Genomic DNA, 20,238 nt, shown 5'->3' on the forward strand with positions numbered 1-20,238 from the left:
AAGAAGTGGAGACAGACGGAGCTACCTTTGCGCCTGCTTGCTTCAGCTCAAAGAAGTTTGCAGGCAAACATCATCGCCACCCGCTTATATCAGCCCGGTGATGTCATCAGGGATGACATTAGCATACCTTGGATGACCTTTCAGAGGCGGAGTGTATGGACACACCTCCTACCACCAGTGTCTAGCTGGGTCAATGCGTTAATAGCAGCTTGTCTTGACCTCTTGTTGACACTGGTAACACTTCAGCCCTAAAGCAAGACTTTGAGCACATTCAGGTACTGATGTTTGTGGGTAAACTGTGAAACAAACAGGAGAACAAAGAGTAACAGAGAGAAGAGATTATCAGTGGAGTGTTAATATCTGAATTTAACATGTGCTAACAAGCTGATTTAGGGGCAACAGAGTTGGGTATGAAGCTCTGCAGCTTCTCAGAAAGAACAGAGGTAACACAAACAGGTCTCAGAAAGTCTACTCAGGTTAATGTTTACACAGAGACGCTCAGCACATCTCAGTGCTTGGATGCATTACTGTCTCCAGTTCCCTCATGGAGGTGCCAGGAACAAAGTTTAAACTATAAGGAAAAGAAAAGTGAGACAAAAAAATGACGTATTAATCAAGTTGAAGTGTCTTAAATTTTTTAATGTTTTGGGTCCTCTAAATCACAAGGGGAGCCGAATGTTTGTAATTGCTCTGATTCATCACTTCAGACAGAAATAAACAAGCAAAACTGGCAAAATAATCAGAGACTAATGAACCAGATGAGCGTATGTCCACCGGATAGCTTTGGTTTCTCACTCAGATTTTTACTCCTCATGGCCAAAAAGACATCAGGAAGAAACCCTCCTCAGAAAGATCCACTTTGTTGAGGTACACTCTCTTTTTTTAAACCACAGATGCTAATTTGCTGACCCTGGATACACATACGTGGACAACACATGTTGCCTCTCAGACCCATAACACTTCATTTTTCAAGATTTTGACTTATTGGCTACATTCAGGGACAGTGCCCACAACATCTTGTGGTGATATTACAACATTACACCCATTTCAGTGAAACCAAGTTGGTAGGAATATCTGCAACAGACTTTCTGTTGGAAAAGACTTTCCCGTGGAAAATAGAGAAGGGTAAAAAATAAAATCCAAATTTTCTCAATGAAACAAGTGTATTTATGTACAATAACACTAATAATAATAATACTTCCTGTACAAAGACTAAGTTTAGTTTTCCCTTTAAGGGCTTACTTATCCCAAAAAGGAAGGTGAGATAAAAGATGTACACTTGACAGGACGTTAAAGCTCCCTAACTCCAATGAAAAACAAAGGAGAAGAAATGTTGCTGGTTATCTGCTCCCTATTCTCTGACATCAGTTCCTGTCTGTCCATTTAGAAAATTAGAAATTATCTCAAAATGCCCATTAAAGCTCCTGTGAGGAGTTTTTAGCTCAATATGAGACAGACTGAACTTAATACTAATGCATCCTTGTGACGCACTAAAGCAAACGTAACCATCAGCAGCAAAATTACAATTTTTTATACTTTTATTTTTAAAACATGAAACTCCTGTGAGGAGGTAGGTGTTGGATCAGGAGCTATAAAAGCAGAAAGCAGTTCAGTAAACACTTCTTTGGCAAGTAGAGGACAAGATCAGCACAGTAACTGGATGTCCATTTTTTCCAACAGGGGGCACCAAAAAGCTACACAAACCAAAAGTTCCTTACAGTAGCTTTATTAACCTATTTTTTCAGCTGGGTTCAAAAACAGGCTGATTTAAAAACATATCTAGCTCATCGTGGGAAAGAAATGGGGGTGTGGTTAAAAGAAAGAAAAAACAAAAAAAGATATCGTGTTGTATTTTGTATTTTGTAATAAAGGACAAACAATCTCTCCGTTTTTTTCCGTTTATTTCTAGAGCAAACAATTTCTTTACATTGTTGCAAATCTATCACAGGTGGAAGTTAACAAAAACCTTCTGTACAGTTTATCATGAGAGAACAAATAAAATAAAATATATAAATACAGGTTCCAATATTACAAGACCGATTGAGACAAAAAGAAAGACTGTAGAACATGCATAGTGAACAGTTTGCAGGGTGTACCATCTTCTCTGTTTCCAGGACCGGTGAAGTGATTATAGGACGACCAGCAGTTTGCTGACTGAAACGGCAAGTAGGGATTTGTTTTGAAAGAAAGAAGCCCAAATTAGGGTAAAATAAGACCGGTTTGATGTGTTTAAGGAGATAGAGAGGTAAGGCTGAGTGCAGTCAGGACTGTAGAGTACAGGGCCACGTGTTGCTCAGATTATTTCAGAACAATTATAACACAGGTAAAGTCTGTACATTCAGAACTTAAATAAGCAATCATCTCTTGTGAAATAAACACAAACATCCTCTTAAATTCAAACAGTGAGCCCCAGATTCTGCATCAAAGGACTTCAGCTGTGTCCAGGCAAAATCAGGAATAATTACACTTCCTTGTTATTGTTACAATTGTGGTAGAAGTTAGCGAAAGAGATTTAACTTAACTATAAACCAAAAAACATCAAAAAGAAAATCAGACCAGATCAGATGAGAAGATTCTTCCTGGTCGGAGTGGACTCAAGTCTCTTTGATTAAAACTGTTCATTCAAAGAAAGATCTTTTAGCAGAAATCAAACATTTTAAAGCTTCTTAGTGTAACAAACTCAAAGTGAATTTACATGACCATTTATAGCTTCAGTTAGCAGCTGGGAAACTACTGATATTTTAACCCTCTGAGGTCAACTGCACCCTGTAGTGTTGTTTTTTTCCCACCCACAGTGTTAGATTGTAAATAAAAGATCCCTACACAGATAACCTCTTTTAGTTAGTTTACAACAACATTTTCATCCCTAACTTCAAAGCTACCACACTGTTGACAACAACTTTTACCTCACAGGACAAGGGAGTTGCTTTTCTACCACAGTGTGTTATAGAAGTTTTTTGGTAAAACTGTTTGACTTTGGTGTTCTAAAAAGAAGTTGCGCACTTAAAAACGATGATGTATCAGTGTGAACCATTAAAGAAAAACAAACTGATTGAGGCAGTGGTAGATCAGCAGCTCCCATGTCCTGCGATGTGAAACGACTGTTTCAAAATGAAGTCTGGTTGCTTTAAAGTAAACAGTGCAAGAGTTTTTTTTTTTTTTGTGATTTCTAAGAGAGTACAACTACAGGTGCATTTGGCTGCAGGGAAATGTTGCAGTAGTTTGTTTCATTGCTGCTGGCTGAAGCTATTCACAAACTTTTTGTGCCACTAAGAAGCTAAATATCCTTGAAACAAGGGTCCAGGATAAAAAAGTAAAATTCTGCCTAAGTACTGAAGTTAAAAAAAAAAAAAGAAATCTGTGCCCAGAGGTATTCCTGTAAATCTCTACCAGTTTAAAAAGACCCAACGCACCAGTTTGGTCGCAGTTCTTGCTCTATTTGTACCTTTGTAAGCACAGCTAACGTGACAACTGATGCTAACATAATCTGATGATGTAACAAGTGCACTTTAACAGCCAAAAACCAAAGGGCCTTTTCACACCAGCACAAAGGTGACGTGTGCTGCGGTTACATGCAAGCTATTTAGTTAACGTGCAAAAAAAAAAAGTGAGATCATCAAACTGTTCACTTGACATTTTTCCCCAAATTTCGCAAAGCTGTGGTCCAAAAGTGTATGTACAAAATACCTTAGTGTGTGAACTTATTGCAGAAGCTGTGGTTATGTGTAGAGGAAACAAGTAATACTGTGTTTGGAGGTATCACCACAGGTCCAGAACACAGCCAGGGTCCGTTTTCCTGCAGATTCACATTTTTTGAGTGTGAAGAGTTACAGTGCTGTACGTCCCCTTCACTCTCTGCAGTCCAGTAAGCAAACATTAGTGTGTGTAGAATGAATAAGGCTTGGTAATGTTTCTGTTTTGAAAGTCTTGGATCGTCGGTCTCTCTTCCAAATCCACACCTGCAGTATTTACAGACGACGACTCCTTCTCCAAACGGAGTCGCTTCACTCCACCAGCAGCAGCCTCGGAGATTTACAAGGGGAAGATGCCGCAAACTGGCAACTAACAGGCAACAGTTTCTGAAAGCATTTACAATGAAGAGCACTGTTCAGCAACTGAGAGTAAATTCAGTGTGGAAATACAGGCAACACGACTTTTCATAGGCTCAACTTCTACTGTGCAGACATTTTTACAGAAACTCCATCTGCTTCTTCAAAGATCTGCACAAAATTTTAAGGATTGTCAATTCTGATGCTGAAAGTTTGACTTTTGGCAACATGTTGAGAGGAACGAAGGGTGGTTCATTTGATTTATCCATCCTGTTTTACAAATGAGGAATTAAAAAAACTTCTACAATCCATGTGCAGGCTTCGAGAGCGCAACTTTGATCAATGAACTTAAAAGATTAACTTAAAAAGTTAACTTACACATCGTACAACTTATTTTTTTTTCTTTTTACAGTGTTTGGTTTTTAAGCTCCCAGAACCAGAATTACTCTAATTACCATCACTGGGCCAGCCAAATGACATCTCATCTCAAAGCGTAGCCAATTTGATAGAAATAACATCCCTCCACTCCAATTATAACCATTTCACAGCAAACATCTTCGTACGAGGGAAGGAGGATTTTCATAAAGGCAAAGTGGAGGATTTAAGAGAAAATGGAATTTTCTTGATCCCAAAGAAATTGATTCTCTCTGCACGAGTCTAAAACTGATCCACAGTTACATTCACATGTTTTATGAGCAACAATGGGGAGAAAGAACTGAAAGAATTTCCTTGAATTAGGAGGAAAACGATGTGGAGCTTGAGTTGTGATGATGTCAAGGACGAAGAGGAGGAGGAAGAGGAGGCTGAGAAGCTCAGTTGGGAATACTCCAAAGCCGTCCATCCTCCGTGTTTCCAAAATCTGACCCCAGGTATTAACTGTGGGAGGAGACGTCCGAGGAGCTGCTGCTGTTGCTGTTGGTCGTCTGGGCTCGTTTGATGTAGAGGTTCAGTAACTTCATCTGGAAACGAGGAAAGACAAAATTCCTCATACTTACTTACTTTAAAGCTTCAGTATTTTAAGATTAGATGAGAAAAAAACAGTTTGTCACAGTATCACAGACATTTTTCTTTCTTACCAAGCGTTTTTGTCTTATTTTCAGTAAAAATGTCTTTTTAGACTTAATATGAGCCACATTCACCTGACCAGTCCAGGAAAGTGTCTCACTTCAAGTAATTTAAAGGCAAAAACGAGGTCTGAATTGCATGTAGTGATTAAAGAAAAATCTGCCAGTGGTTTAAGAAAACTGAACTTGTATGTAGATATCATTCTAGTCCTGACAAGGACATTTTTCTTACCCCACATTTTTGTCTTTAAATAACTTGAAATAAAACACTTTTCTGGACTGGTCAAGTGAATGTGGCTCATATTAAGTCTAAAAAGACATTTTTCTCTGAAATAAGATAAAAACTCTTGGTAAGATTTCAGTTTTTTGCAGTGCAATAGGAACAAAGGGGAAAATTTGAGAAATTTGAGAATTTAAAATAAAATTTAATATAATTAAAAAAAAAGTTTAAATTGGATGGAAAAAATAGAAGAGGCTAACTTTATAACAAAATAAATGAATAAAGAAATAAAAAAATAAGAAATAAATTAAAAATAAATAAATAAATAAATAAATAAATAGATATCAAGTTAGGACTGTCATTCATTTACAAACCAGTAAAATGAAAGTGAACAGGGCAGGTGTTCTATCTAATGTAAAATAAATAAATAAATAAATAAAATTAAATTAAATAAAAAAAAACTGATATGGTTACAAACACAGAATTAAAATATTTACTAGCTTGAAAACCCTAAAAGAGGTTATTTTTAAAGTATGCCTGAACTCCAGTCTGGTCAGAGACTCTTTGTCTTAAAACACCTTCTTTAAAAACCTACTTCAAGCGTTTGCTCGAGAATAATCTGTAGCTAAATACTCTTGAATCTGTCTTTTATAAAAACTAAATCTGGGCTTCACGGCAGAAGTAGCAGCAGCAATAAAAGTTTTCTTTTACACGTATTGTCTCAGCTTCTATTTGAAATAGACTAAAGAACGATTCAATTCTGCTGTTTTCTCAAGCATTGGGCTCTTTCTAGAAAACCTGAGAGGTGAGAGATGAGGCGCCCAGATGACGGCAGGTAGAGCTAACCTTCAGCAGCCCAGCCTTACATAATCCAAGGACACATATTGAGGATGTAGGGCAAGTATGACCCTTTTAATAACTGGAGAACCAGCTTGAACCAGCTCAAAAACAACAACATGGGAAGATGATAAGGCTCTGCGTCTGTTGAAGAGCTTTTGACCACTGTGTATGTGTATGTGAGTGTGTTCATGGAAAGACTTTGGTGCAGTCCTTACCTTGCTGCCCGTGAGCTGTGCCAGGTGGGGTTTGAGATCCTCGCCAATCACAGAGTAGATAGCCACCAGACAGAACACGCTGGCCTTGCGAACGCTGCTCTCTGTGTTGTCATAGCCCTGCGTGGAGACAAGACAGCATCAGGCACCAGACGCGCACGCACATACACACATATGAGGGGTCAGCGGGAACGTGGGAGGAGTCGCAGAGGGGGCAGAGTACACGCAAACATTTCCAGGGACAAATAAGGCAAATAATTCCCACTGTCCAAATATGCACATTGTCCAAATAAGCAGTGTGGCGTTTAACAGTCTAAAGTTTTTACTGTTGAACACAAAAAAAAGTCTCTTTAGCTGTTTGATATATTAATTTAACACTTTACACATATGAGGATAGAAAATGTATTCAAGATTGATTTTTTTTCATCTTTTATTCAAAACTAAGCTAGAATTTGTAACTTTTTCAAAATCCATGCGTATGGGTTATAACTCTAACTGTGCTTAAAATCGTTCATAATTTAGTAAAGTTTGAATCAAATCTTCAGTTTTTAAAGATTAAGATGCACCCTACAGATGCTGACAAGCAAAAGTCTTTAAAGCATTTTTAAATTCACTGAAATGATGTTTTTTTCATCACAACACAGAGCGTTTCATGGTACAAAAACACAACCGACACTTTCTTTCTTTAGCTTTTGCAGAACAGGATAGTTAAACATAAAAGCAGACTTCATTCTGAAGCTTAAAACTAAGTTATGCAACAAAAAGTTGTTGGGTGCAACTAATAAGATGGCTATCACTGCAGAGAGCTCTTGAAAAGCAGGATTCTGATCAATATATTTAAAACATTAACTGAAAATGCTCCTACAGGACTTTTTTTTCCCCCCTTCACTTTATCCCCTCAAACCTTTCCAGGGACAAATAAGGCAAATAATTACCAGTGTCCAAATATGCACATTGTCCAAATAAGCAGAGTTGGGCAAAGAGGACGATTCTGCTCCGCTTGCCCCTGACAACCCCAACTCTTACTTAACATCCATGAAAAACTGTTAGCTATCCCCTTTAAGTTTTTGTGTTTTCATGATTTATGTGAGGATGAAAAAAATAAACTTTTGAGGCTCTGACAAAAATGCAGTCTCACCTGGTTTACTCTGTAAAATTTGAAAACACAACACCTTAAATAGATAATAAGATTCCAGACACAGACCTGCAAGAGTCCAGGAATGATGTCAGGCAGCAGCTGCAGTAAAGAGTCCTTGGCGATGCGTTCGATGACTTTGGTTTGCATCTTGATGGCGGCCAGATTTATGGGGTAGTCGGCCGTCTGAACGATAGGGCACAGGACCTTGATGCATTGCTCTGGGTGGATGGAGCCTGCCAGTGTGGACGCTGCCTCCTCTGCTGCACGCACCACCTGAAAGCACACAAACATATACACGTTAATATAACGAAGCAAAAACAAAGTTTTTCTTTTATAGTCGCTGAGGGATCAACCACAAAATGTCAACTGGTGCCTTTTGGAGAAGTGTATGCTTGACTTTCATTGTAAAAATGTTTTCACCAGTTCTACAGTTTCATTTAGCAGACGCTTTTTTCCAAAGCTGGATTTCTTTTTTAATAGTGTAAAATAATCAAGCCAACTAACCACTGTTAATTGCTGCAACAATATAGTTCAACCTTCAACAACATTCAATAAATAGTGCTGAAAATTCACTAAGAGCTGGGTCTTAGACCTTTTGACTCATTGTACCCCTGAGCACAAAGAGGAGAAGGCTCAGATTAAGTGCCTAAGTGTTCCCTCAACAGATGAGTCTTCAGACATCTCTTAAAGTAGAAAGGGACTTTGTGGATCATATAGAGTTAGGTAATTCGTTCCACCATTTGGGCACAACAGGGGAGAAGAGTCTGGCTAGAGATTTAGAGCCGCACTGGGCTGAGAGCACCAGGCTTCTTTCACAAGCAGAGATCCTTAAATAACTTGGGGTTTAAAATACGAAAAGGTTAAATTTGGGGGATTTCTCTGCAGCTTTTAAACAAAGAATTTTGTGTCTTTTGCACTCTGCACTCTTACTAAACTTTACAAAAACACTGCAGGTGCAGGACGAAATGGCACAAAGAAAAATCAGCATCTATCAGGTGAATATAATAAATCTTTTATTGGTTAAATAGTCATATTTTCAACCGGAGATGGTAGAGACTATAGCAGTGTAAGCGCAAGTGTTCACACTCGACTGAACTAAGGTGGCAAACATGACCCCAAATCTTTAGCTAAAACTGTGTGCTCTGTTTGGCACAGTGGCTATGTACCTCCTTGTGAGAGTCTTTGTGAGCCTCCAGGGTCTTCATGATCGTCAGCTCTGCGTAGTTTTTGAAGCGAGCTGGCTGGTTCCTCAGAATTTCTTTAAGCACTCGCAGAGCCAAAGCTCGGATGGTGTGCTGCATGTGGGTCACATGAAACAGATGATGTGATCAGCGCACACAAATATTGTGACACCAATGAATAACATGCAGGATCATCACATAACGTACATCTTTATCGCTCAGCGTCTCCAGCAGGAGGAGGAGGATGGTTTTAAAGTGCTCATCCCACACAGCCATGCTGTCTTCACGTGTGATCTTCAGCAGCTCCACCAGGGCGCCTTTGCGCTCCTCAGAACGCTCGTTGTGATTGGACAGCTCCTTGAGCAGGTCTGCTACCATGTCAGAGTGGTCCTGTCCGACTGTTTGCCAGAAGATGAGGAACATTTTAAAATTCACTACACAAACATGATCCATTGTTCATTCTTCTGGAATACATTCAATATTTTTAAGACCAGCAGAATGTTAAGCAACATCTGTTTTACCTCTGATCAATGTAAATAAATCAGAAAGCAAAGCAGGAAGCCACACTGTGTTAGTTGTGTAAATTTGGATTAAAAAGCTTTCTTGTCAAATTCAGTATGAGACAGTTTCTGAAGCGATTACAAAATGATCTGACCCCCTTTTATGCACTTTACTGCTGTGCTACATGTGAGAGATAAGTGTTGGGAAGTCAAAAATATAACATTATTGATTATACAGGGAGCTGGATCTCTAAGAATGTAAAAATTCAGGTCAGAGGATGAAATAAGCCTCAGCTGTATAAAAGGCAGGTTAGGTTTGATTTCGTAAGCACACAGGTACTGAGTAGAGTTAGAAAGAATGGTGAATGAGTATTAAGAGATGAGAGTGACTGATGCAAACACACAAAAGGTGAGTGGGTGAATGTACAGTCAGTCAGAGAGACTGTTAGTCGAGCAGGAGAGGCACCTTTAGCGGGAGCAAAGACCTTGGGGAGCATCATCTTGTTTTCACCACTTTCCTGACGTCGGCCTGGAGACGGGGATGGGTTTTGGAGGAGGAGGAGGAGGAGGAGGAGGGATGAAGGTGGAGGTGGGGAGGTGAGGTGAGGGACAGAGGGGAGACAGAAGGGTGCAGAGCAGAGAGGATGTGATGACATCAACAACAAGTGACACACATGAGCTCCAGACTCTCACGCCTGTGTTTGTGTGTAAACAGGCCCCAGACAGTGTGTCTTTTGTGTTCTGTAGCGGGTTTAAACATATTTTATCAACGCAATGTTTAGCAGACTAAAGTGGAGCTGAACACAAATAAATACTGTGTCAGTGGTGTCTTTCCGTCTTGAAGCACTTTTTCTTGATTTGTTGACTGATATGAAAATATTGAGCACAATTTCCAAATTTATTTCTCACATTTTGCTATTTTTGCGAAAATTGTATCTTGAAATATTACTACTAAGGCTGTCACTTTGATGTGTTAGTTAGATTAATCAATCACACTGCAAATTGATGCATTATAAAATTAAGTGTTGTACATCTCTTTTCTCCACACAAGCAAAAATTTAGACAGAAGGAAAACCTAGTTAGTGCGACAACAGTGCTACAAGTTATTCATCTCTGCAGGAGCTGCCATAAGTGCAAGATTATTTTTTTTAATAGTGTAGAATAATTAAGCCAACTAATCACAAGTAATTGCTGCAACAATATACCTCAACCTTCAACAACATTCAGTAATAAGTGCTGATTCACCAAGTCTTAGATCTTCTGACTCATTCTACCCCTGAGGAGAAAGAGAAGGGTCAGATTAAGTGCCTAAGTGTTCCCTGAGCACGAGAGTTTTCAGACATCTCTCAAAGTAGAAAGAGACCCTGCAGATCGTATAGAGTTAAGTAATTCATTCCACCATTTGGGAACAACAGAGGAGAAGAGTCTGGCTAGAGATTTAGAGCTGTGCTGGGCTGGGAGCACCAAGCGTCCCAGGTAGGCAGGAGCGCTGCTCTTTCTCTCCGAACTACCCAGCGTCTCACTATGGGTGCCGAACTAGGTACCTTTAAAGATACCGACCAAATTCTGTCAAAAGTACCAGTTACTGGTTCATGCAATACCAAAAGGTACCCTGTTTAGGTACCTAAACACATCCTTGTGGCTGTGAGAAAGTGGGAGAGTAGGTGATTTTTCATTCTGGACATTGGAAGGTTATGCACTGAAGAATAAATATGTTGAATTGAAAAAAATTTACTTAGTTATTGAAAAAAATGATGTTTTTTACCACATTAACACAAAAAGTACCAAAAATTGGTACCACTGAGCACCGGTACCGGGGAACATTGTCCTATTGCTTCAAATGTGAAAGGTACCCATCCCTACTGTAATCTCACATCTTTTCCTCATATCCATGCTGATCTCGCATCCAAAGAGCACACCACTCTCACCCAAGCTCTGCCAGACCCCACCTCTGAAGACATTACAGTCAGCAAACACGGACATTTTAATATTGGCCACATGGATGAAATGTGGATTTACAAATCTTCTCCTCTTTTTTTTGCAGTTTTCTAGAACTCAAATTCTTAATTTGGGGACCTTAAGCAGATATGAAATTAAAATGTGATTAATAAGATTAATTAATTACAAATCCTGTAATTAACTGGATTAATTTTTTAATTGCCTCACAGCACTAATTACTACACTCTTTACGCTTCTTTTTTTCTGCAATGGTACTAAAAAGTCATCATTATTTACAAACAAACTTTGTCCGTCAAATATCTGATCTTCTGTTTTTGACTGCGAGCTAAGCAGCACAGCAGGCTAAAAAAAATCACATCCCATTGCAAGCCATTACACAGAACCACCTGTGTGATCACAGCTTCACATGAACTCACAGTCTCTGAACTGCTCCACGTCATCGTCGAACACGGCCTCCTTCAGGGCGCTCTTGTCATACGTGCAGATTGTTTCACCGTAGCCGTAAGGAGCGAACTCTCGGCTCCGAGGGCCACAGAACGAGCGGGGCGACGGCGTGTTGAGTAGAGAGGTCTTGTTGTCTAAGGCAGTTCGACCCCCTTCGACTACATCCAAGCCCAAGCGGGCGTCAGAGCCAGGTGAAGACGCGACGCCTTCTCTTCCCGCCTGAAGAGAAAGAGTGAGATTGTTTTCCGTCTTATTTATTGACGGAAACATTTTTACAGCTCCATCACTGCGGTGAGGACACCAGGTCCAAACCCTCTCTGAGGTAAACACTTATGATGAAACTGAATGACTTACTGCATCGTCCCTCTTGCCTTCCTGTCTGATTGGTTCATTCAGGTCCTCCTGGCTCCGGTAGCTGAAGCTCTGGATGGCCTCTGTCACACCACGCAGCGAGCTGTAGATCTCCTCAGAGTTCATGTTCTCTGTGTCGTACTCCATCATGCTACCAGACACACAAACATAGAAAAACACACGCAGGGTTTACATGAAAAGCATATTTAAAGGAGAAACAAATGCATGAATGTTTGGCCACCATGCAAAGCGCTTTGGCGTTGCATTTCACACACAAGCAGGTTAGTTATCAGAAGAAGAGCATTTATGTGCAAGAAGACAGTAGACTTTAAGAAAGGTGACTTGGAAAAGGTTCAGGGTCTGGCTTCCTTGAAGAAAAAAAAAACATCCTTTGTGTCTCAGCCGGCCTCATTACCTGGGTGAATATGCTCTGCGCAGGACCCTTAAGGAGGGGGCAGCAGGGGCGGAGTGGGGCTGAGGAGGAGGAGGAGGGGCAGGGGGGTGCTTTGAAAGTCCGTCGACACCCCAACCCCAGAGCCGACTGTTGCCACAGCGCAGCCGGGAGGAGTGAAGGATGGACAGGCAGGAGTGAGAGAAAGAGCGTGGGAAAAGTGGGTGGAAACAAGTGGAGAGCACGAGACGAGAGGAGAGAAGAAACAGAAAACAAATGTGCAAAAAGAGAAGAGAGAAAAAGAAACTAATCTGAGCTTCACGGTTAAGGGAAAGTGTTAATTTAGAGGAAAGCACCAGAAAGTGGCAGAGTCCCACAAAGACAGAACAAAGATTCGCTCCTGCATGAATGAGGAGCTGCTTTAAAGGGTCAAATTAGGTTTTTAGAAGAAGAAAACACAAAAGCTACATCAACTGTGTTTGTGGGTCTCTGCTTGGAGGTACAAAGCATGCACAGTCACTCCGGCGAATGATCTGCTCAGAAAACAGAGTGATAGTATGATGTATAACTAAAGAAACTGCATTCAAGCCCAACATACGTGGATGTTTTTTTGTAACTTTTTCATGTGTTCACTCAAATGTCTCTTTTTAAAGCCGTTCAATCTTTCCTTGTCTTTCTTTTATCACCCAGAACTGCTGAGCAGCTCATTCAGAATCATGCCCTGACCAACCAAACGCTCAGTTGAGTTAGTTCGACTTGAAAATGACCTCGCAGCAGTGATATTAATGGCAGAACATCTAGAACTGATGTATGTTTCCCTACCTTGGAGATAGACCTCCATGGGAGCAGTTTGTTGGAGACGTGAGGGGGCTGGTTCTGCTTGGGGTGTGACGTGACGGCGTCCGACCGATGGTGTTGCTCGGCGAGCCCTGGAAGAAACAGCAATGAGGTCTAGCTGCAGCAGAGTTTGATAGTTAGGTTCACCTCTGTGTCCTTTGACTCACCACGCTGCTGGCGGTGTTGCTGGAGTTCTTCAGGTGGTTGTGAAGCAGTTTTGTGGCTCCATCCTGGAAGGTTTTGGGCAGGGCTCCCAGCAGCATGGTGAACTCTGGGGTGTTGAGCTCGAACAAAGCGATCAGCACCACCTGAGCCGCCTGGAAAGGTGAACAAAGAAGATGTCAGGATGGAGGACTCAGCAGTGCAGAAGACGTTCAGGTTTCTTGGTTTCAGAGATGCCTTGACCTTAAAGAGCTGTACTAACGTTTAAAAGATTAACAATCAGAAAAAATTGTGTCTGCGTTTTTTTAAATGTAAGCGCTTCAGAGATGGTTACAGGTCAAATCTCTTCTGAAACCATGAAAGCCAGATTATCATCTCCATTGTGTTCACAAAAGAACTGATGCATCAGCCTGTAGAAAAAAACAGTTAAAGGTGAGTCTTTAAAGCTGCATTCAGTGATAAAAATGCTAAAAGTAGATGTTGTAAGTGTTTGAAGATACTGTTGTTTGTAATGTTTTTTCATGCAAGTGAGTAAAGATCAAACCTGAAGAGAAAGTGTTTCTGCTGCTTGTTTGTCGATGTTTTTACCTTTAATGAGCATTTAAAAGACAGCCATATTTTTTGATACATGCTGCAGTGACTGACAGGTTTTTAAAGTTAGATATGTTGCTTTTTAATCTAGAGTCTATTCAAACAGTTGGTCAGTAGATATATCTTGTATTTAAAGAAAACTATTTCCAGGTATAAATCAAAAAGAAGGATAAAATGATTAGAAACCATGTAAATATGAAACCCTGAAGTGTGAACAGCCTTTTTCAAACCATATCTCTAAAATTCAGCATCACAACACGACTTCTCATGGAGTCCATCAAAAAAAAAAAACTGTTGTAGCCAAAATCTGTATAAGATTTTGATGCAGAATAAAATCTGTGTAGATTTTAGAAGGATAAATTCATTGTTTCAAACAACAGAATCCAAAGATATACTGTGTTCAATTTTCAAGTACATTTACACTAGGCTTTGTGTAAATATATAGCACTGTCTTAATAAGCCTGAGCTGAGCTGCTCTGGTTTTTGTTTTTAGAAAGTATGAGGGTTAGATTTTTCCTCTAATGGAAAAACAAACAGTTAACATGCAGGTAGATAAAAGGTTAGCCAAAGAAACAAAACGTGTTAGGCACACAGAGGTAACAAAAGGCATTCCTGTCAATGTCGGGAAATAAAACTGGCTCAAAAATCCATCCAGACATAGCAACAAGCACATCCTGTAGTTCTGGTAAATACAAAGGTTATATCCAACTCTTTCTTGGTTGCAGAACAAGCTCAGTCTGTGTGGAAAGTGAGTGCAAGGCAGGGACTGACTTAAGGTTATGACAGGATATCAGCTGCAGCGTAAATGTAGAGGTGAGTGAAAGATGTCACACTGGAGTTTTCTCCGTCTCGAAGGTGTTGAAGGTGTTTGTTAGGCTCCAGGCAGGCGGGGCATTGCGTGCTTGTTGTGTAGCTTTCAGCTGTAAGGGGCGGGCGCTATACCTGCTTACACCTGTCTTCCTGGTTACCCTCAGCGGACAGTAAGGCTGCAGAACTGGACCTGCCAGCTAGCTCCTCGCTCACCCAGTTATGAAGGGTCTGGGGCACATGGCAGGGCAGAAGGGGATTACAGCATGTCCACGGTCCTCTGACAAGACTCAGAGAGGCTATACTGGACTCAAGAGCTCCCACACATGTACAGGGACCACATTTCAAACCTTTTCTGCATCAAATGAAACGCCTTGGGACTGGGTTATTTTGCCAGGGAGGTTTAGGAAATCACATAATGAAAAAAATAACAAAAAAAGTTTCCAGGGCATTAAATCTTGTGGCAAATGTAGCTTAAATTTAACAGCAGACATTCATGCAGGAGTGATAAAAGTCTGATCAGATGTCTACCAAGTATTTAAAGATGCTGTGAGGAGGATCTGTTTAGATCGCACTCCCTCGCCACCTTGTGGCCCGGAGTCTCACGTGCACTGTCGTAAATTAGTTTTAGTGAGGCGTGTGTTTGTTCTGGAATTAAATGGAGATTGGATCAAAGCAACCTTTCTTTGTTCAAGACATTTTTTTCCTGGATACAAGGCACCGAGGTAAGGGACTTATCTGTACAGTTACGTAGTGCTACTGTTTGAAATGTGCAATCAAGCAAACGTTGTGGCAGCCGGCTATATGTAGTGGTATCGGCGGCCTGGTGCTCCGATGGATCTGTGACAAGTAAACACTGTCAGTTTGTAAGTACTTAAGTAGCTTTCTATATTTAGCGCAGCTGGCAGTCCGGTGCTTTAGGACGTGCCCATAATGTGTAACGTTAGTGAATCCTGGTTAGCTGTGTCCTGCCAGTCATCTACCAATCAGAGCTAACGTAACATACGTAACCTCACTCTTCATTTTATTGATAGAGTCTCAAGTTTGAACAGACCACTGCAGAATAACTGCTGACTGAGGGTTGGAATGGACATTATCACAAACAGTTTAGCCCCTGTGTTAGCCTTTAGCTCTGGCTGTATCACTCTCTCGTTTAGCTTTCTTCTGCTTTTCTGTCCTTTTTCTGTCTGACAGGCTCCAGTGTCCACCATCAATACAAAATTAATCACAGAAATTGTGAATTTATCTCTATTCTCTACTAAACTTAGTGAGCTGGCATGGCGTTGTCATGGAGACCAATTCATGCCGTAAATCAATCCAGTCCTGGTTGGCCTGACCTGGAAGCTAATCTCATTTTAAAGTGTGGATTACAATCAGGTATGTATATGTAGAAGGTAGACTTTTTAAAGATCATGTTAAAACTCCTCACAGCCCCTTTAACACTTGTCTGCTTTGAGCATGTTTACTTTTACTCCTAACCCACAGAGTCTATACTCTGCTGCATTGTGGGATAACTTTTAGTGCATCTAGGCAATCATTTTGCTCTTTTTGCTTAAGTTTGACACACTAAAGTACACAAATTCCAGTAATGAACAACAAGTTGGCTGTTATGTAACATCAAATGAGAGGTATGACAGTTTCTACCAGTGGAATTAAACTCAAATGAAAATAACTTTCAGAAGTAGACCATCTACTAAAACCTCTGGCTGGTTTATTTTCAGCGCACCAAGAGGTCAGCCATCAGTCTGAAACGAGGTGAGGATTTCACTCATCATTCATTTAGAGGAGCAGCGGTGGAAAAACAAACAGAAAGGGACACAGAGGGAGGAACATGACGTGTATCAGACAAGGGGAAGATAATGGGCCGTTGACCCAAGGCCACCATCGCGGTGAGTGCCTTTTATCAAAGTTTACAACTGCTGCTGACCAAACACAAGGGGCCGAAGGATTCATATGATAAAAATGTGAGGAGGTAAAAAAAGATTCCTCAGGCTGTTCAGTGTATTATCAATCAACAACAATACTTTTTCTGACCTCACATTAAATTATTAAGTAAAAGCTTGACATTCATCTTGTTTGCTAACTTGAATTATCAATATAATCACTTTGGGTCACTTAACTTTTCAAAACTCAATTTGTTAAAATTACATCTGCTTTCAGAGCTTTAGTCTGCAGTCAGATCAACAGTCTGATAAGGATTGAACAGACAAAGCCAGTTGTTTACATTGCAGACTCTCTGGTCTGCTTAGTTTTCACATCTTTTTTGTTTTTTTTTTTGCACTCCTGATATTTTTGGACACAAATCTCATATTTTAGGTTTAGTTTGAATAAAGAGATTTCTAATTTCTTAGTGAAAAGACAAAGAAAGGATTGTCTACCTTCCTGACATCAGAGCTTTTGGGCTCTGTGGTCCAGGTGATGATGCGGGATACAGCCAGGCGGGTTTCGCTTGAATTTACAAAGTCTGTCGGATCCATCTGCCGAGCCAGGGATTCGATGTACTTCAGAATGGCCACCTTGACCTGAAGAGACAAAAAAGACACAGTCACATCCAGAACAGTCATATACATCCCACCAACTGATCAAAATCATCTATAAAAGATATAACCATCATTTTTCAGTTGAGGTTACCTTGAGATTAGGTGTCTGAGTCTGATCTACGATGAACCTCATCAGGATGTTAAACTGTTGGTCGAACGGGAAGGACTCTCTATTAAAGATAAAGAAAAAAAAAGTTGATTTGTTATTGTTTTGCTTTTATTTGAGTGGCTCATGTTCCAACTTTATATTCATGTTTCTTTATGCTTACATGAATCATGTAAATCATCTTGTGAGCTTTTAACTACATATTGAATCAAATTAAGAAAAAGCTTGTTGGTGGTGCAGACATGCTGCTCTCTAAAAAAACACTGGAAACCTTGGGTTCACTCTTTTAGCATCAGGTTTGAGTTATCCTAAAGACAATGGTTGATTTTAAACAGTGTTTCAAAGAGATAGTTTAAAGACCCTCAAAAGAACACGCCCAGAAAAAAAAAGTCCAGCCTGAGTCTAATTTTAAAAAGGAAGGTATCTGTAGCCGGACATCACCTCAGGTTTTTACCACCTGCAACCGAAACTGTGTCACTGAATAGTGTGAAATGCCCCTTTATCCACTGGACATAGAAAACAGCCTCTAATCTCTGCTAACTCCTCTCTGTGACCTGTGCAGCCATGCTGGTCTATCATATCACACCTTGTGATATCCAGGGCCTTCTGAACTTTGGCCTGTACTGAGCCCAGCAGGTCAGCGCCCATCTTCTTCAGCAGCTGAGTGAGTAAGACAAAGAGCCAGTCCTGCAGGTCCTCCCTGTGCACTGTGACAAAGTCTACCAAGGTCTCCAGAAACATGCTGAACACCTGAGGACACATGAACAAGTTGAAATGTTAAGAACTAAAACTCTGCTTCATTTGACTGAGATGAATTTATTTTACTCTTATTCAGTCTGTGATAAAAAACACACTTACTCTCTGTTGTTAAATCCACAACAAGGCAGACCATGCAACAAGAGACACTCCGTTAGTTTCAAGTGAGTAAAACTTCCATCAGACAAATAAAAATGCACTTTGCACACCATGCTTTCACATTTTAAAAAGCTTTATTTTTCCTTACTTTGCTATGTGGATCTGCAAACATCCTCGTAAAGATTTCACAAAGTCGCTTCAGCTCAACCCGGCTGCAGAAAACAAAAGACGCAGGAGGTGAGTGAAAAGGAAAATATTTGCAAAATGTTTCTGATACAAAAACATAAAAATCTATTTTCTTAAGCAAAACTTTATACTTATATAATTGTGTGTGTTATCCTACCTCAGTATTCTTTGGCTCTTGAGCAGATTCTGCAGGCCCAGTAGGCCCTCCTTCCTCTCAGACCAGTTGGAGCTGGCGCAGTGGTTTAAGATCTCCGCCACATCCTCCGTCTGCCGCAGGTAATGAGGGATGCCTCCATTCCTCGAGCCATAGGAGCGCTCCGAGCAGGCGCTGGAGGCATCACTGTTGGCGTCATCATCAGAGTACATCCCTGGTGACTCGTACCGTCGCCTTAACGGCTTCCTCTGTCAGAGAAAAACGAACGCAAAGAAAGTATGAGACGCAGGATTATACTGACATGATTCCCAGATTCAGGCGGATAAAAGCAGCCGTGAGGTAAGAGTGTGACAGCTACAGGGTTGCTGGTTGCATCAAGAAGCCATGCAGCTCTCTGTGAAACTATGTAAAATGTATGCTTTGAATTTAGTTTTGTGTCTTTTATTGTAGAATTTTTTTTTTTTCTTAGGTTGAGATCCAAAAGATGATTAAGTGAAAAATATTTCTGGAATTGCTTCAGTAAATCCTCACAGCAGGGCTACACATAAGATAAAACATCAGCAAAACTTATTTTTGAGTTTTCAATCAAAAGCCAGTCAAGCAGCGTCACAGGTGAGCAAGAGTCTGAAGAAGAGATGTGATGCAGTGGGGGACACTTTCAGCTGAGATGCATATCAAATACAGTGATCATTAAAAACATGTGAATAATGCACCAGGACAATGAGATTCAAAACACCATCACAATGGGAAAAGAGGAACTTTTCTGGGCACCATGAAAGTAAAAAAAAAGGGATGCAGTGGACGGACATTCGGGGCAGAAATTCAACCAAAATAAAAAGGTTGGAGTGGAGGGGTGTCAACAAAACGAGTCAAGCTGCGTTTTTTTATATTTCAGGTTTCGATTAGTGTGTGATGGCATGAATACACAAACAGAAGGTAAAGTGACCCGCTACCTTGTTCCTGGAGTCTCCTAACAGCTGAAATGGTAACAAACAACCAAGAGGGAAAGAGGAGAGAGGGCAGGTTTAAAGGGGGATCAAAGAACAAACACAGTCCTTCTTATGGGTGTTTAAAAGAAGACAAAATGAGACACTCAACAGTTGAAGTCATAACTGAGAAAAGTCAACATCCTTTAGAAAAAAAGAGGATCTCTAAGAGTATCTTTGTTAGCAGAGTCGGATGTTGTTTTTTTCAAAGATGCAGCTTCATTTTGGCAAGATTACCTTGTGACAGACTTGATGTCAAGTCAAACTACAAGTTTAATAGGAGGTTTAAAATGACCTAGAGAAAACAGCCTTTAAAATGAGTTATGTGTTTTTTATTATTATGGTAAGTTTTGATCAAATCGAAACAATCACGTGCAGTTCTGTAGATAAATAAACAAATAAATGAGGGCTTTAATGATCAATAATCACCTAATGCTGTTAACTAGGGAAGATGGCAAATATTTAGAATAATAAACCGATAAATAATCAGCATCTTTTGTCTCTTAAAAGAGCAGATTTCCTTCCGGTAGGGTTTGACCTACTTTTGCATTATGCACCTGAGGCAGGAGAGGGACGCGTGTCTGCACATAAAACTGCAGAAACCAAAGAGGCAGCTCTTTTAAACAAACGTAGTTTGGTAGATGTTATCCTGGCCATGATGGTAC

The 20,238-nt window shown here is 40.3% G+C and overlaps 1 protein-coding gene across 30 annotated transcripts in view; it reads right to left on the reverse strand.

Annotated features, from left to right (window-relative positions):
* Positions 1-1,890: 1,890 nt before the first annotated feature.
* clasp1a (cytoplasmic linker associated protein 1a) overlaps positions 1,891-20,238 on the reverse strand; it is a 75,237-nt gene continuing 56,889 nt past the window's right edge. For 14 of the 30 annotated variants that reach the window (XM_074695031.1, XM_074695021.1, XM_074695015.1 and 11 more), the window contains 17 exons: positions 19,541-19,564; positions 18,591-18,835; positions 18,396-18,459; positions 17,979-18,142; positions 17,378-17,456; positions 17,125-17,268; positions 13,354-13,503; positions 13,172-13,278; positions 12,374-12,499; positions 11,962-12,109; positions 11,580-11,826; positions 9,671-9,733; positions 8,912-9,102; positions 8,690-8,818; positions 7,590-7,796; positions 6,389-6,505; positions 1,891-5,008 (listed from right to left, as the gene is read on the reverse strand). In XM_074695031.1, coding sequence (XP_074551132.1) covers positions 4,922-5,008; positions 6,389-6,505; positions 7,590-7,796; positions 8,690-8,818; positions 8,912-9,102; positions 9,671-9,733; positions 11,580-11,826; positions 11,962-12,109; positions 12,374-12,499; positions 13,172-13,278; positions 13,354-13,503; positions 17,125-17,268; positions 17,378-17,456; positions 17,979-18,142; positions 18,396-18,459; positions 18,591-18,835; positions 19,541-19,564 — 2,292 coding nt within the window. In that variant the 3' untranslated portion in view covers positions 1,891-4,921. The remainder of the gene's footprint in view (positions 5,009-6,388; positions 6,506-7,589; positions 7,797-8,689; positions 8,819-8,911; positions 9,103-9,670; positions 9,734-11,579; positions 11,827-11,961; positions 12,110-12,373; positions 12,500-13,171; positions 13,279-13,353; positions 13,504-17,124; positions 17,269-17,377; positions 17,457-17,978; positions 18,143-18,395; positions 18,460-18,590; positions 18,836-19,540; positions 19,565-20,238) is intronic. The other 16 variants (XM_074695040.1, XM_074695037.1, XM_074695033.1 and 13 more) reach the window with 7 other exon arrangements.

Source organism: Halichoeres trimaculatus, unplaced genomic scaffold (genome assembly GCF_033239565.1).
Source record: "Halichoeres trimaculatus isolate MK-OKI-2021-1 unplaced genomic scaffold, fHalTri1.1 fHalTri1_scaffold_19, whole genome shotgun sequence".
NCBI lineage: Eukaryota > Metazoa > Chordata > Actinopteri > Labriformes > Labridae > Halichoeres > Halichoeres trimaculatus.